This window comes from Camelina sativa, chromosome 13 (genome assembly GCF_000633955.1).
Source record: "Camelina sativa cultivar DH55 chromosome 13, Cs, whole genome shotgun sequence".
NCBI classification, from domain to species: Eukaryota; Viridiplantae; Streptophyta; class Magnoliopsida; order Brassicales; family Brassicaceae; genus Camelina; species Camelina sativa.
Window position 1 is genome coordinate 23,569,491 of NC_025697.1, and position 12,295 is coordinate 23,581,785.

The 12,295-nt window shown below is 38.3% G+C and overlaps 3 protein-coding genes across 7 annotated transcripts; 1 reads left to right on the forward strand and 2 right to left on the reverse strand.

Moving 5' to 3' along the window:
* On the reverse strand, positions 9-1,984 carry LOC109128503. The gene is made up of 2 exons (XM_019235072.1): positions 1,791-1,984; positions 9-448 (listed from the first exon to the last, which is right to left on the reverse strand). The coding sequence occupies exons 1-2, from the start codon at positions 1,952-1,954 to the stop codon at positions 25-27; spliced, it is 588 nt and encodes a 195-aa protein (XP_019090617.1). The 5' UTR covers positions 1,955-1,984; the 3' UTR covers positions 9-24.
* On the forward strand, positions 398-4,720 carry LOC104738560 (putative two-component response regulator-like APRR8). Of its 5 annotated transcripts, none has more exons than XM_019235066.1 (10): positions 398-712; positions 1,321-1,447; positions 1,557-1,726; positions 2,415-2,522; positions 2,608-2,922; positions 3,121-3,195; positions 3,449-3,622; positions 3,736-3,897; positions 3,972-4,115; positions 4,299-4,720. In XM_019235066.1, exons 5-10 carry the CDS (start codon positions 2,757-2,759, stop codon positions 4,571-4,573), a joined length of 996 nt encoding a protein of 331 aa, XP_019090611.1. In that variant the 5' UTR covers positions 398-712; positions 1,321-1,447; positions 1,557-1,726; positions 2,415-2,522; positions 2,608-2,756; the 3' UTR covers positions 4,574-4,720. The 5 variants fall into 5 exon arrangements, with proteins under 5 accessions (XP_019090611.1, XP_019090614.1, XP_019090616.1 ...); XM_019235069.1 differs by having other exon boundaries at positions 633-1,447; positions 2,608-2,663; positions 2,768-2,922; XM_019235071.1 differs by having other exon boundaries at positions 633-1,447; positions 2,608-2,649; positions 2,768-2,922.
* LOC104737702 (F-box protein At4g00755) lies at positions 4,783-6,983 on the reverse strand. Its single transcript, XM_010457945.2, has 6 exons — positions 6,872-6,983; positions 6,432-6,560; positions 5,852-6,259; positions 5,585-5,769; positions 5,380-5,498; positions 4,783-5,296 (listed from the first exon to the last, which is right to left on the reverse strand). The coding sequence occupies exons 1-6, from the start codon at positions 6,903-6,905 to the stop codon at positions 4,975-4,977; spliced, it is 1,197 nt and encodes a 398-aa protein (XP_010456247.1). The 5' UTR covers positions 6,906-6,983; the 3' UTR covers positions 4,783-4,974.

Here is a 12,295-nt window from a genome sequence, read left to right on the forward strand (position 1 = left end):
CTTTATTTATTATGCATGTAGTAGTTAAACTATGTGATTAATTAATGTTATAAGTACGAGTTTCCATTTCTCTAAATATAGTATTCTTACCTCAGGTCCCACTTCAGTGTCGGCGACTATTACTGCTGTGCAAGAATCTTCGCCGACGCAGTGTAAGTTGTTTTTAACACTCTCTTTTTCACCGCACTCCTCAACATTACTTCCCCATGATGATGGTAAAAACTCCGATGTAAAATCCGAGTCACACCAACTGCTGCAGGATGTGCCGCTGGTGGTGGAGGATCCCGTGGCTGTTCTCGCTGTCTTGGCTGTGTACTGATGAGGTGGAGACAGTTCGAAATGTGATATGTCCTCATGCAGGTCCTTAGACGAGCTCCACCGCACGATGTCTTTAACCCGAACAACAGTGATGCTTGCTTGGTTTTCTGCTTTGTTCTTGGATGTTAACCTCCGAGAGAGGGTCCTTGGTAAGATCCCCGATGGTGCGGATTTAACGGCGTTGGAACGGAGGTTCTTCACGGCGTTAATCACAGCCTGCAATGCATTGGATTGTTTGGATTGTTTCCTCTTTGGTATCATTTTGAAAGGGTTGAGAGGAGGCCGTCTGGGCATCGATTTGAACCCGTTTGAGGAACAGGAATTGGAATCTTCTAAGAGACAGTCTTTGAGCATTCTCGGCCTTAGTTCCATCCTGAAACACTTTCTGGCTCAGGTACGCAGCTGACCTTGAAAAACACTGAACTGACGATAAGAAAGTGTCTTAAGCAAAAAGAAAATATCGTCGACGAGGTAAGTGGGCTAGTGAAATGCTTAGGAGTGTTAAGATGTATTTATGTGTGGCTGATGTGAGTTTATGGAAAGAGAGACGCAGCTTCTTGATGAAGATCTCAAGATTATAACAGGCTGAGAGAAAGAAAGGAACAGAGTTTTTTTGCTTAATATAATTAATTAAGTTAGTTGGTAGAGAATAAGACAAAAGATGTGGGACCTAGGATGTTTCGCTCTACGTGTAGCAAGATTTGGAGCTTCTGCTTATGTGCTTGTTAGTTTATCATTTTTTAATCGAAACTCAAAAGGTTTGTTGGAGCGTTGCTATATCCTTAGTTCATGTGTCTAGTCACAAGGTACAGTGACCTTGCGATGTCTATTGTAGTCGGTACTGCTAAAGAAAAGTTACTTATTGTTATTAAAAACTTATCACAATTGTGAAAATGAGGTTGTGTGTTCTTTAATTTTGTTGATAAATCTGTTAAAAAAATTGGTTTACCTTATTTCTCACTACATGCTCAGTAAATTTCTGGTTTTTGGTTCTGTGCTCAGCTAAACAGTGAAGGCCATGTGAATGCTCCTATCACTCTCTGACAGGATGCCTCGTGTTTGGGGCTAAGTGTGTGATCAAGGCTACGTTGTTGTTTGTGCGCAGGTTCCCATCACTGATACCCGAAAGGTTTGTCCAGATGCTTGGGTTTAGACGTTTTTCTATTTGACTGCAATTGTTTCTCCAAAACTTTATTTTGTGTAAGACATCCATAAATGTGCGGAGATACTTCGTGCAGACTATAGGATATGCATAGGTTTTGTGGTAGTCGTGGCCAGCGAGAAGAATAAGATGGGCTGATTGAAGAGAAAGAGGCTGTTGAATCATCGGATGGACTAAATGAGATAATTGCGTTGGACTTAACCAGTCTGTCTTCAAAGGTGACGCCGAACGATTACTGGTGAAAAGGTAATGGTTTTATTCAGTTTTTCTTTTTGCGTTTTGGCCCTGTAATTCTACCTNGGATGTTAACCTCCGAGAGAGGGTCCTTGGTAAGATCCCCGATGGTGCGGATTTAACGGCGTTGGAACGGAGGTTCTTCACGGCGTTAATCACAGCCTGCAATGCATTGGATTGTTTGGATTGTTTCCTCTTTGGTATCATTTTGAAAGGGTTGAGAGGAGGCCGTCTGGGCATCGATTTGAACCCGTTTGAGGAACAGGAATTGGAATCNGCATGAATACTTAAACAGCTTGTCATGTATACACCCATCCAGCCATTATTGCAACGGCATATCTTTAGCATATTTACAGAAACACGCACTGCACCGCCAAAGCTCTGATGTCTCAAAAATAGTTAGCTTTAAGAATGGGCTCACGACACCGATGACATGAGCCATTCTGCAAGCTAACTATGCTTGATTCTTAGCCATATTTTTGGTTACGGTCACAAATTATGTTGCACGATCTCTTCATATTTGCACTCAATTTCTGGTTTCTTAAGAGTTCTTTGCACAATTTATACTTGATAGTTATCTTCAAAGCCTTGTTTCCTGATAAATTTCAGCTTTTTTTTGGTTAGAATTGTTGTGTCTATTTGAGAGTTCTTACTAAGTATGCATAAGCAAGATTTATTTGTTTGACTGATTGATTTGCAGTCCGTCCAATCTTACATGAACTGAAGATCATATACTTTGACATATTGCATATATGACCAAGAAAAGAACCGTGGACTGCTTGTATCCGTCAGATGAACACGTTTATTGGTACTTTTCATTTCAATGACTATCTCTATGTATGGTAGGTTCTTAAATGATTTAATGATTCTGACTAGAATCTTTTGCAACGCAGCGCATGGTGAAACGTGGCGACTCGCAGTTGCATTTATGAAATGTATATTGGTCCAGGTTTAGCTCTTGATACGTTTGCAATGAATTCCAATTTAAACACTTTAGATTCTTGTTCTTTCCGCTTATGAAAGCCGCTTTGCGTGTATTTTCATGCGAGTAAGTGTCTCGTCTTATCTACTTCTACGAGGCTTCTCAACCAAGAAGGGGACTAAAGCAACAGAGAGATTCTCAGATAAAATTTGTTTTTTGCTATTGGAGAGCGATGCGACATGGCTGGCGAATCTGTCAGAGATGATTCGCAAATCCGGATGTGAAGGTATATATCACGACCCAATGCTTGAAATAATGATTTTGATAAAACCATCTCGCATTTTTTTTGTTATTGCTGAGCACCCTGCTGGTTTGTTTTCCTGGAACGTTTAATTTTATCTCAGAGTTGTGGCTACTACAAGAGCTGATGATTTGCCGCATATCATCAATAACAAAGATTAAAAAATTGATCTTGTACTGGCAGAGCTACGATTGATTGAGATAAATAAGTACGAACTTCTTGAGAAACTCAGGTTGATTTGTGAGATTCCGGTTGTTGGTAAGCAAAACATGTCCCTAATCATTGCTTCTGGTCGTTAATGTTTTCATGCCAAGTCTGACAACTTAAGTTAATCCTTGCTTCTGGATCGTGACTGTTTTCATGAAAAAGTTTGAGACGCTAAAGATATCCATGTTTTACATAACAAGTCGGATGAGATCTTAAATTAATTCATTGCTTCTGAATCCTATGTTTTCATGACAATTATGGGAAATGCTAGCTTTTAATCATTGTTCTCTCTGTGTGTTAACAGTTTTGGGTGCATGTGTGAAAGACGATTCCATTGAAGAATGTCGGCGCAGAGGTGCCGAATTACGTCTGGCGAAGCCGCTCATGGAACACTACTTAGAAATTCTGTGCCAGTTTACAGTCAGGAGACTTGATGATGAGCTTAAGAAAAGTAACAAGAACAATGAAGCCAGAACTGGTATGTCCAGAAATGCAGAATGAGTTCAGAGAAACAGATGGTGAACATCTCCACTTCATCTCCTGATGCGTTTTTGTTCGCTGTTTAGGTTTACTAAACTTTGTTTTATGCAGATGAACACAGCCAAGGTAAATACAGAAAGAAAAGAGCCGATAGAGACACTGGAGAACAGACAGAAAAGGATTGTTGCGTTGATTTAGGACAACAAAAGAAGCCAAAACTCATTTGTGCAGATGACTTACAAAAGAAAACTTTACAAGCTGTCCCAAATATAGGTGAGTTTCACTGATCGATCTCCTTTTTTTGTAACCTATATCAACCAATGTGCAAACTCTTATGATTTATTTAGAAGAAGCCAACACTAAAAGAAAAAAACCAACAGAGATAAAGAAAATTGGAGAAGATAGTGAGAAAAAGAAGCCAGAACCGGTTTGTATGGAGGAAGAACTAGAAACGTTGTCCACTCAACCTGTTACCGATTCTGTTGCTTATGGTGAGTCTCTCAGTTCACAAATAATATTGTATCTTGGAAGTTATTTATGCATTTGTTTTAAGGTTACTTAAGACTCAGGTTCTGCTTTGAGATATGGTATTAATGATGTGAAACTTCTTGTTATTTTAATCCTAGTCTTGGTCGCCTATGGTACTTGAAGTAACCAAATTTGGTCTTGGACAGGGGAATATGAATTCCAAGAGCGAGATTTTCATCCTTTGGAGAGCGTTGAGGAGTCTCAGGGGCCTCATGAAATCACATTGAGTCCGCGGGAGTCCTCAAACAAGAATGTTGCTGTTCAGCTACAAGTGCAGGCACATGAAGCGTTAGATGAAGAACTGATGCAGGATGGAATCAGCCTCTCTGACCTCGAATTGGATCTGGAGGAGGGACAGGGTTCAGATCAGGAGCAAACCTTAAGTTATGAAGATCCGCATTGCTCTGCGGCTGTCTCGTGAACAATGCTTATGAGATATTCGTTTTTGATTTTTAGTATGTGTGGTTTCTTGAAAATTCCAATAAACTCCTGTGTTAGCTAGATGTTCAAAACATTGATCGAGTCTCTGGAATGACAAGTTAACGGCACAAACTAGAAACCTTTCTTCCTTTGTTTTGCAACATTATTTCCGAAACTTGACAATCTTTTACAACACTAAAAGAGATGGGAGAGCCAAAATAGCTGTTAACTTTCTGTTAAGGTCTGTAACACTCAGTTTTATTAATAAGATGAAATATAATAAAAAAAACCTAGCCAAAATGGCTGGAGAAGAAGCTTTAAAACCGCTCGCAAAAGATGAAAAACACCTAAAGGTTCATTTTAAAACAAAAAAAATAAAGCCAAAATAACTGGAAGTAGTAATTAAACCTCATCGTCTGATTCAGCATCCTCGTTGTCAGACTCAGGCAAAACATACTCGATGTCCACGACATCAAGAGGATGCCTGTGCAAGTAATTCAAGAGCTGTTCAAGGTTTCTAATCCCTCTAAACTGATTTTGCTCCTCCTCTGCATTCATCTCAACCTCCTCTGCATCCATCTCGTCCTCCTCTGCATCCATCTCAACCATATCTTTTGGATCACTGTAACTCAAAACCTTCAATCCAAATTTTCCACAGTCATCCACATTCTCCACTCGAAATGATTGTGCTAGCGATCTTCCCATCACTTTAACATGCGACACGCTGCAAAGACAATCAACAGAAACTACTTTCACATTGCACAAGTTTTTAAAACAAATCTAGAGCAATAAGGAGAGAAGATGTACCATATATAGTATTGGCCATCCAAATCTTGTGTCTGAACCCGACCTAGAAACTCAACTAGCATATACCCACCAATGCAAAGAACGGGTTCTGGAAGCTCAAAGGTCTGCAATCGATTTTCCTACTCACAGAAACCATAATCACAGTTCAGGAACAGACTTTATATATTATACTAACGAAGAGAGTGACTGGTAAGTTGCAACACACCTGAGCCATCGAAAACTCTTGTGAAGTGTAAGTCCATACATAGTTGCTTTCAGCAGAACTCTTTCCTGGCTCACCTTTTTTATCCTGTGAGTTGTTGTACTGTGGTGAGTTGTCATTCTTGTGGTAACCCAACCGGATACGAACATAATGTGAAGAGTATATCGGATGACCGCGCTGGAAAAAAGCTACAAAAAGTGGGTAAACCGTTAAGCAACAAAAGTCTCAATTAGAGAGAGAAGCAGAGAAACATTGACAAAGGGGGGTTACCTTGGAAAGGCTGAACTTTGAATTCCGTAATGACACACAAATCACCCATCAACCTGTAAAGAAGCGTTTCAGGCACCGAAGTTTTGTGTTGGCCAGTACTCGACCAGTATGAAGGGGTTTCACCAATCCGATCAGGTTCGTCGAGTGTGTTTGAGATGCTTTCAGCAGGGAAGTTATCAGTACTAGAAGCTATGATGGCATCAGCGATACAGCTTTGGATAGGGGAGGACGTGCATCCTCTAGCCAATAAGGCGTAAGCCCGATGCTCTTTCTCAAGTAGCCGTGTGTCCATAACACTGCTTGACCCGGCTTCGGAGGACTCATCATGTGTTTCTACTATATGACCCACATTAGATAGCTGATGGAACAGCTTCAAGCATAGATTCTTGGAGAGATTGTAATTAATCACTGCAAATGCAAAAAAAAAAAAACCCATTCTGGAAACATTAAACATCTAAGGACACGAGAGGTAAAATTCTCCAATCCACCATACACAAGATTCAACAGAGACAACTCAGAAAGTTACATTGAAGATTAAAAATAAAATAAAAAGCCATTGAAGAGGAGGTGTGAGGATTACCAAATTGACGCCAGGAGCGTGAGACAGCACTAGCACGGACAATATCAGAAGGATCATCAAGACAAGAAAGAATGGAGAGGGAAGTGTCGGTATCAAGATTGTTTACGAAATCCATTCCTGTGTTTGACCCTATCGACAAATACACAAAAAGATTGAAACTTTATAAATCAACAACAATGAGAGCATTGTCACAAAACGAACAAAGATCATTCCGGTGAATAATAAACCAACAGATTGAACGGAGAAACTCAAATCTACTCTATTCTATCAAAAAATATAAAAAGGTAAGATTTTTGGAGAATGTTCATAAAAAAAAAAAAAAAAAGAAATTGGGAAAGACCAAAAAAAGCTGCGCAAAAGCAAATTGAGGCAATCAGATGCAGAAATCAACAAAACAATGAAGAAGCATCCGATGAGAAAGAAAGAAAGAGATTATTCACCTAATTTCTTATCCATAAATTGTGTTGACATCATTCTTAGAAGAGAGCGACGATTGTGACCCTAAGAAGGAATTGATTTTGGGTATTTTTAGGATTAGAGATAGAGAGAGACGAGAGAGTTTTTATATATTCAAACAACCGACATACTTTATTTAATTATTTCTTGTCTTTTTTTTTTTACATAATATTTTTGTCTCAAAATTAATCAGTTTAATTCAATTACAATATACAGTAAAACCTCTATAAATTAATAAAGTCGGGACCATGATATTTTATTAATTTATAGAAGTTTTAATTCATCGATAAATTAAGATTTTCATTTTTATAGTTTTAAATATTTTCGATTAAAAATAAGATATTTTTGTTATAATTCACACTTTTATATTTTTTAATTTATAATTTTGGCTATCGTAATATAATTGATGTCAATAGTTTACTAGATTATCAAAGTGAAAATAATAAATGTTTAAAATTTTATAGTTTAGAAGAAACTGTTGTTAATATTCTTCATGATGAAGTCAAACAAGATATTACGGTATCTTTATAACCAATTACACGTAAAGAAGTGATGCGGGGCGGAAGCTAAGAATGGATAAGGATAAGAGTCCTCTTCCCACGTCCTACTAAAGGTAAAATCTTTATGGATGTGAGAGTCCTCCTCTCTAGGCTTATACAAAGCTCTCTTCAAAATAACTCTTTATTCAATTCAATAACTGTCGATACATGTGAGGGTTTGATCCCTTTTATAAAGGATAATCAAATCTAAAACTAAGGTAAGAGATAAACACCAAATATTCTATTACTAATCCTAAAAGTAAAGAATATATCTTCTTCCAAAATAAAATAGAAAACTAACATAAATCCTAATTAAAAGTTATGTAAATACCGATGTCAAACCCGTAACTTGTTGGGCAAGAAACACAACACCAAAGCCCAACAATAATGAATAATATGCTGCATCAAGAAGCGTCTATTGCGTGTAAGACGCTCCACAATTTTTGGATACAATTTGAGAAAATAACACAAAAAGTTTTTGATGCAATGAGAAATATTATAAAAGAGCTCCAACAAGAATGCAAATTCAAGAATAGACAAACAACAATAGAGCCATATTTCACTAAATTTTCTTATATATATATATATATATATTTAGTTTATATCATTATTAATTTATGATATTTATGAGACTATATTTTTACATAGGATTTCCAAAAAAAGTATTATCTTATTATTTTATCGAATTATGTCATTTTTTACACCAGCCCAATTCGGGACTGAAAAAAATTATTTATTTATAGCGAGTATTAGTTTAAGGGAAATTTACTCAAATGTTATACATTTTAGGTAATATTACCAGAATCTACAAAAAAAGATTTTATTACTAGAATATTTCGGGTATTTTCAAAATACACAGCATGCCCATGTTTTATGTTACCGGAAAAAACGTAATTACAAAAATACCATTGCCACGTCTGACGCCACGTCAGAAATCGCTGACGTGTAACCATAACTCAGTCGTAACGCGTTACAGAGGTATATTGCGGCTGAGTTATACGTATGTTGCGGCTGATTTATGGAAAAAACATTTGAGTAAGCGTGGACGGCTGACTTAGAGCATAACTCAGCCAAGCGTTACGGCTGACTTATGAAAATCTGGCTGAGTTATGCTCTAACTCAGCCAAGCGTTACGACTGACTTATGAAAATCTGGCTGTGTTATGCTCTAACTCAGCCGTCCTTACGGCTGAGTTTTCACCCGATGGTTGAGTTGTCAAAATTTTGGCTGAGTTATCACTACGACACGGCTGAGTTACCTTTTTCCAACTGGCTGAGTTATGAAAAACGGCTGACTTATGAGATGTTGTTACGGCTGAGTTATGGTTAAAAACTATAACTCAGCTCGTACAACTCAGCCATATTACGGCTGACTTAGTAGCAAAAGATTAATTACTATAATGTTATTCAGTTATGGCTGACTTATTAAACGATACAACTGAGTTACATATTTTCAGTTGCCACGTCAGACGCATCATCCATGTCAGCATTCCATGTCATCATTTTTTTTATCCGAAAATACGAAACGTCGTTCGACTCTTGTTCTTCAACTGGTTTATAAGTGAACTATTTACCTTCTTCTTCACCTTGTTCTTCATTATCTTCCATGGATCCAGTTCCAGTACTAATTGTTTCCGGTAACTGGGTAAAAACACAAAGATATGTATTTAACACCGACGATAGAGGGTGTATAGTTGTGCAGATAGATGGAGGCACAACACACGACAAGCTTGTGGAGCTTGTTCTTGAAGACTACGGATTGGACGCGTCTAGCCATGAGCTAAAGCTGAGCTATATGTTCTCGAATAAGGCACTAAAACATATGGCGCATGATACTCCACCAGTTTTTGTCTCCAATGATCGACAGTTGCAATGTTTTTTGGGGCTATGGAAAACCGATCAGCTACGTCTCTGTGTAGAGTTTTCGGCGAAAGAGTCTACAGAAACTAGTGGAGCTAGAGGAAGTATGATTCGGCCAAGCAGTGACTCAAAAGTAGAATCTACATACGAAATGTATGGTGGGGGATTTGAAGACACTTGTTTTGATTATGGTAAGATCGTTGACAAAGAAAACGAAGAAGAAGAAGAAGCTGTCGAAGAAGCATCTGACGAAGAAGAAGACAATGAATTTTCAAGCCGATTTCATGTTTTCGATGACTCCGATGGTGAGTCATCTGATGACGAGAAGTTTTCTGTATTGGGCGAGCCTCAGAGTAAAGAGGAAGACCCACCTACTCCGCCTCCTCAAAATAAAGGTCATAAAGATGATAACTTTGCCGGATCGAAGATGAATCCAGAGGCTGTTAGGTTGGAGGTGTCAACGCTAAAAATTGATGTAGGACAACGATAAAGGAGCAAAAAGCAGTTGAGGAATCACGTGAAACTTATTTTGGTTAGGGATGGATTTGATTTTAATATACCAGTATCATATCCGAGACAAGTGGTTTATAGGTGTTGGGTTGAAGGATGTCTTTGGAGAGTTCATGCATCTGTACAAGGGGATGACCCGGATTTTCATGTTCGTTTATACAATTCGGAACACACATGTTCTGTGACGGAACGTTCTACTAGATCCCGCCAATCAACAGCTGATATATTGGCAGGTCTTTATAGGGACTATCTTGGTGATCTTGGTCCGGATGTTAAACCTAAAAGTGTCGGAATCATTTTCAATAAGAAATTTAGTCTAAATGTAATTACTATGTTTCGACTGACTTATTTGATAATAATGGCTGACTTATAGGTATGTATAGGCTGAGTTATTTACATGTTACGACTGATTTATTGATTATTTACGGCTGACTTATTCGAATGTATCGGCTGAGTTATCTATATGTTATGGCTGATTTATTAATTTGTTTGGTGTCAACAGATGGGTTATTGGAAGGCATATCGAACGCTGCTGAATGCAAGGCAGATCGATCAGGGAATACTGAGGATAGTTTTAGCGAGTTGCCTTCTTACATGTACAAGTTAAGAAGGGAAAATCCGGGTACAGTCACGCGTCTTCAAATAGATGATGAAGATATATTCAAATATGTTTTTATTGCTTTTGGTGCGGGTATTGCTGGGTTTGCTTTCATGCGCAAAGTTGTTGTTGTCGACGGAACGTTTCTCCATGGTAGTTACAAAGGGACGCTTCTAACAACCCTAGCTCAAGATGGTAACTTTCAAATTTTTCCATTAGCTTTCGCTGTTGTTGACACTGAAAATGATGAGTCTTGGCGTTGGTTTTTTACACAACTCAAAGTTGCCATTCCTGACGAAAAGGATCTTGCGATAATCTCTGACAGACATAAGTCAATAGGGAAAGCGATTGGTCAAGTGTATTCGTTGGCTTCGCGTGGAATTTGCACTTACCATTTGTATAAGAACATCTTGGTGATGTTCAAAGGAAAACATTTGTTCCCTCTGGTGAAAAAAACGGCAAGGTGTTTTAGGCTGTCTGATTTTAATGAGACTTTCAATGAGATTGAAGCACGTCATCCCGAACTACATGGATACCTCCAACGAGCTGGTGTCCGAATGTGGGTGCGTGTTCATTTCCCGGGTGAAAGGTACAAGCAGAATCAATGAACCATGCACTGTCAAATGCTAGAAATCTTCCCATAGTTCGACTGCTAGAGTCGATATGGAATATGATGACCAGATGGTTTTCTGAACGGAGAGAGGATGCGAAATCGCAGCTAACAACGCTCACTCGAGGTGTTGAGAAACTGTTACAGGTAAAATTACATAAGTCAGTCGTCAATGTTGATAACTCAGCCATAACAGCTTTCATATCTCAACCGTCACTGTTTCCATATATCAGCCATAACCATTATAGTTTCCATAAATCAGCCATAATTGTTTTCATAACTCAGCCGTGATTGTTTTCATAATTCAGCCAAAAACGTTTTTTTTTTGTTCTACTCCCTACTAGGACCGTGTCACCGCAGCAAGACTTATGGAGGTACTAACGATTGATGCTGTACGTGTGCAAGTGAGATATGGATCATCTTTGCATGTTGTAAATTTGGAACTAAAAAAATGCACATGCCGTCGTTTCGACCACGAGAAAATACCATGCATCCATGCAATCGCAGCTGCAGAGCAAATGGATGTGTCTCGTATATCCATGTGCGATCCGAAATTTAGGAGTGTCGATTTGGTTAATGGATGGGTTGGTTCAATCATGCCTCCAGATGAATCATTCCCTGCTCCTGAAGCTGTGGATAATCAGAAGTGCTTGCCTCCGATTGTTGTGAACCAGCCAGGAAGGCCCAAGAAGCGTAGGATTAAATCATCTTTGGAAGTTGCCATTGAAAATAAACGCCCTAGGAAGCAACACGCATGTTCGTGATGTAAGCAAGTTGGGCACAATGTGAAAACTTGTCATAACTCACTATAACTCACTATGTTCGTTTTCCGCTTTCTAATTATTTTGTGTAATAACTCAGCCATAACTCACTATAACTCAGCCATCTCATGAATCGACGAGACCTTTCGTTTTCCCGTAAAACTATAACTCAGCCGTCAAATATCATATAAGTCAGCCGTTTAAGTCAATAACTCAGCCATATTACTCAATTGTTAGAGAAATACTTTTCCAAAAATAAAATTCAAAATTCGAATAATAATTATTTAATTATTTCGAATAATATATTGTGAAAAAGCTCACTTTATGAATTTATTATGCGTGTGGATTTGAGCAGGCACAAAATTAGTGATTTTTCGCGTTTCCCTAACAACACTTATTCTGATATCGAGAGACGCTTATAAGGAATCTTACATATCAAAAGACCCAGGAAAGAAAGAAGAATACATTTTCATATTATTGAGAAGACTCTAAACGATAACTCAGCCGTCATACACTATAACTCAGCCATAA

Coding starts and splice junctions, on each gene's coding strand:
- LOC104737702 (XM_010457945.2), bottom strand. CDS start 6,905: ATGATGTCAACACAATTTATGGATAAGAAATTAG. Junction 5,770..5,851: donor CAAAGTTCAGCCTTTCCAAG/GTAACCCCCCTT, acceptor CACTTTTTGTAG/CTTTTTTCCAGCGCGGTCAT. Junction 5,499..5,584: donor AAGAGTTTTCGATGGCTCAG/GTGTGTTGCAAC, acceptor TTCTGTGAGTAG/GAAAATCGATTGCAGACCTT.
- LOC104738560 (XM_019235066.1), top strand. CDS start 2,757: ATGCGAGTAAGTGTCTCGTCTTATCTACTTCTACGAGGCTTCTCAACC. Junction 2,923..3,120: donor TCGCAAATCCGGATGTGAAG/GTATATATCACG, acceptor TTGTACTGGCAG/AGCTACGATTGATTGAGATA. Junction 3,898..3,971: donor ACAAGCTGTCCCAAATATAG/GTGAGTTTCACT, acceptor TGATTTATTTAG/AAGAAGCCAACACTAAAAGA.
- LOC109128503 (XM_019235072.1), bottom strand. CDS start 1,954: ATGCCCAGACGGCCTCCTCTCAACCCTTTCAAAATGATACCAAAGAGG.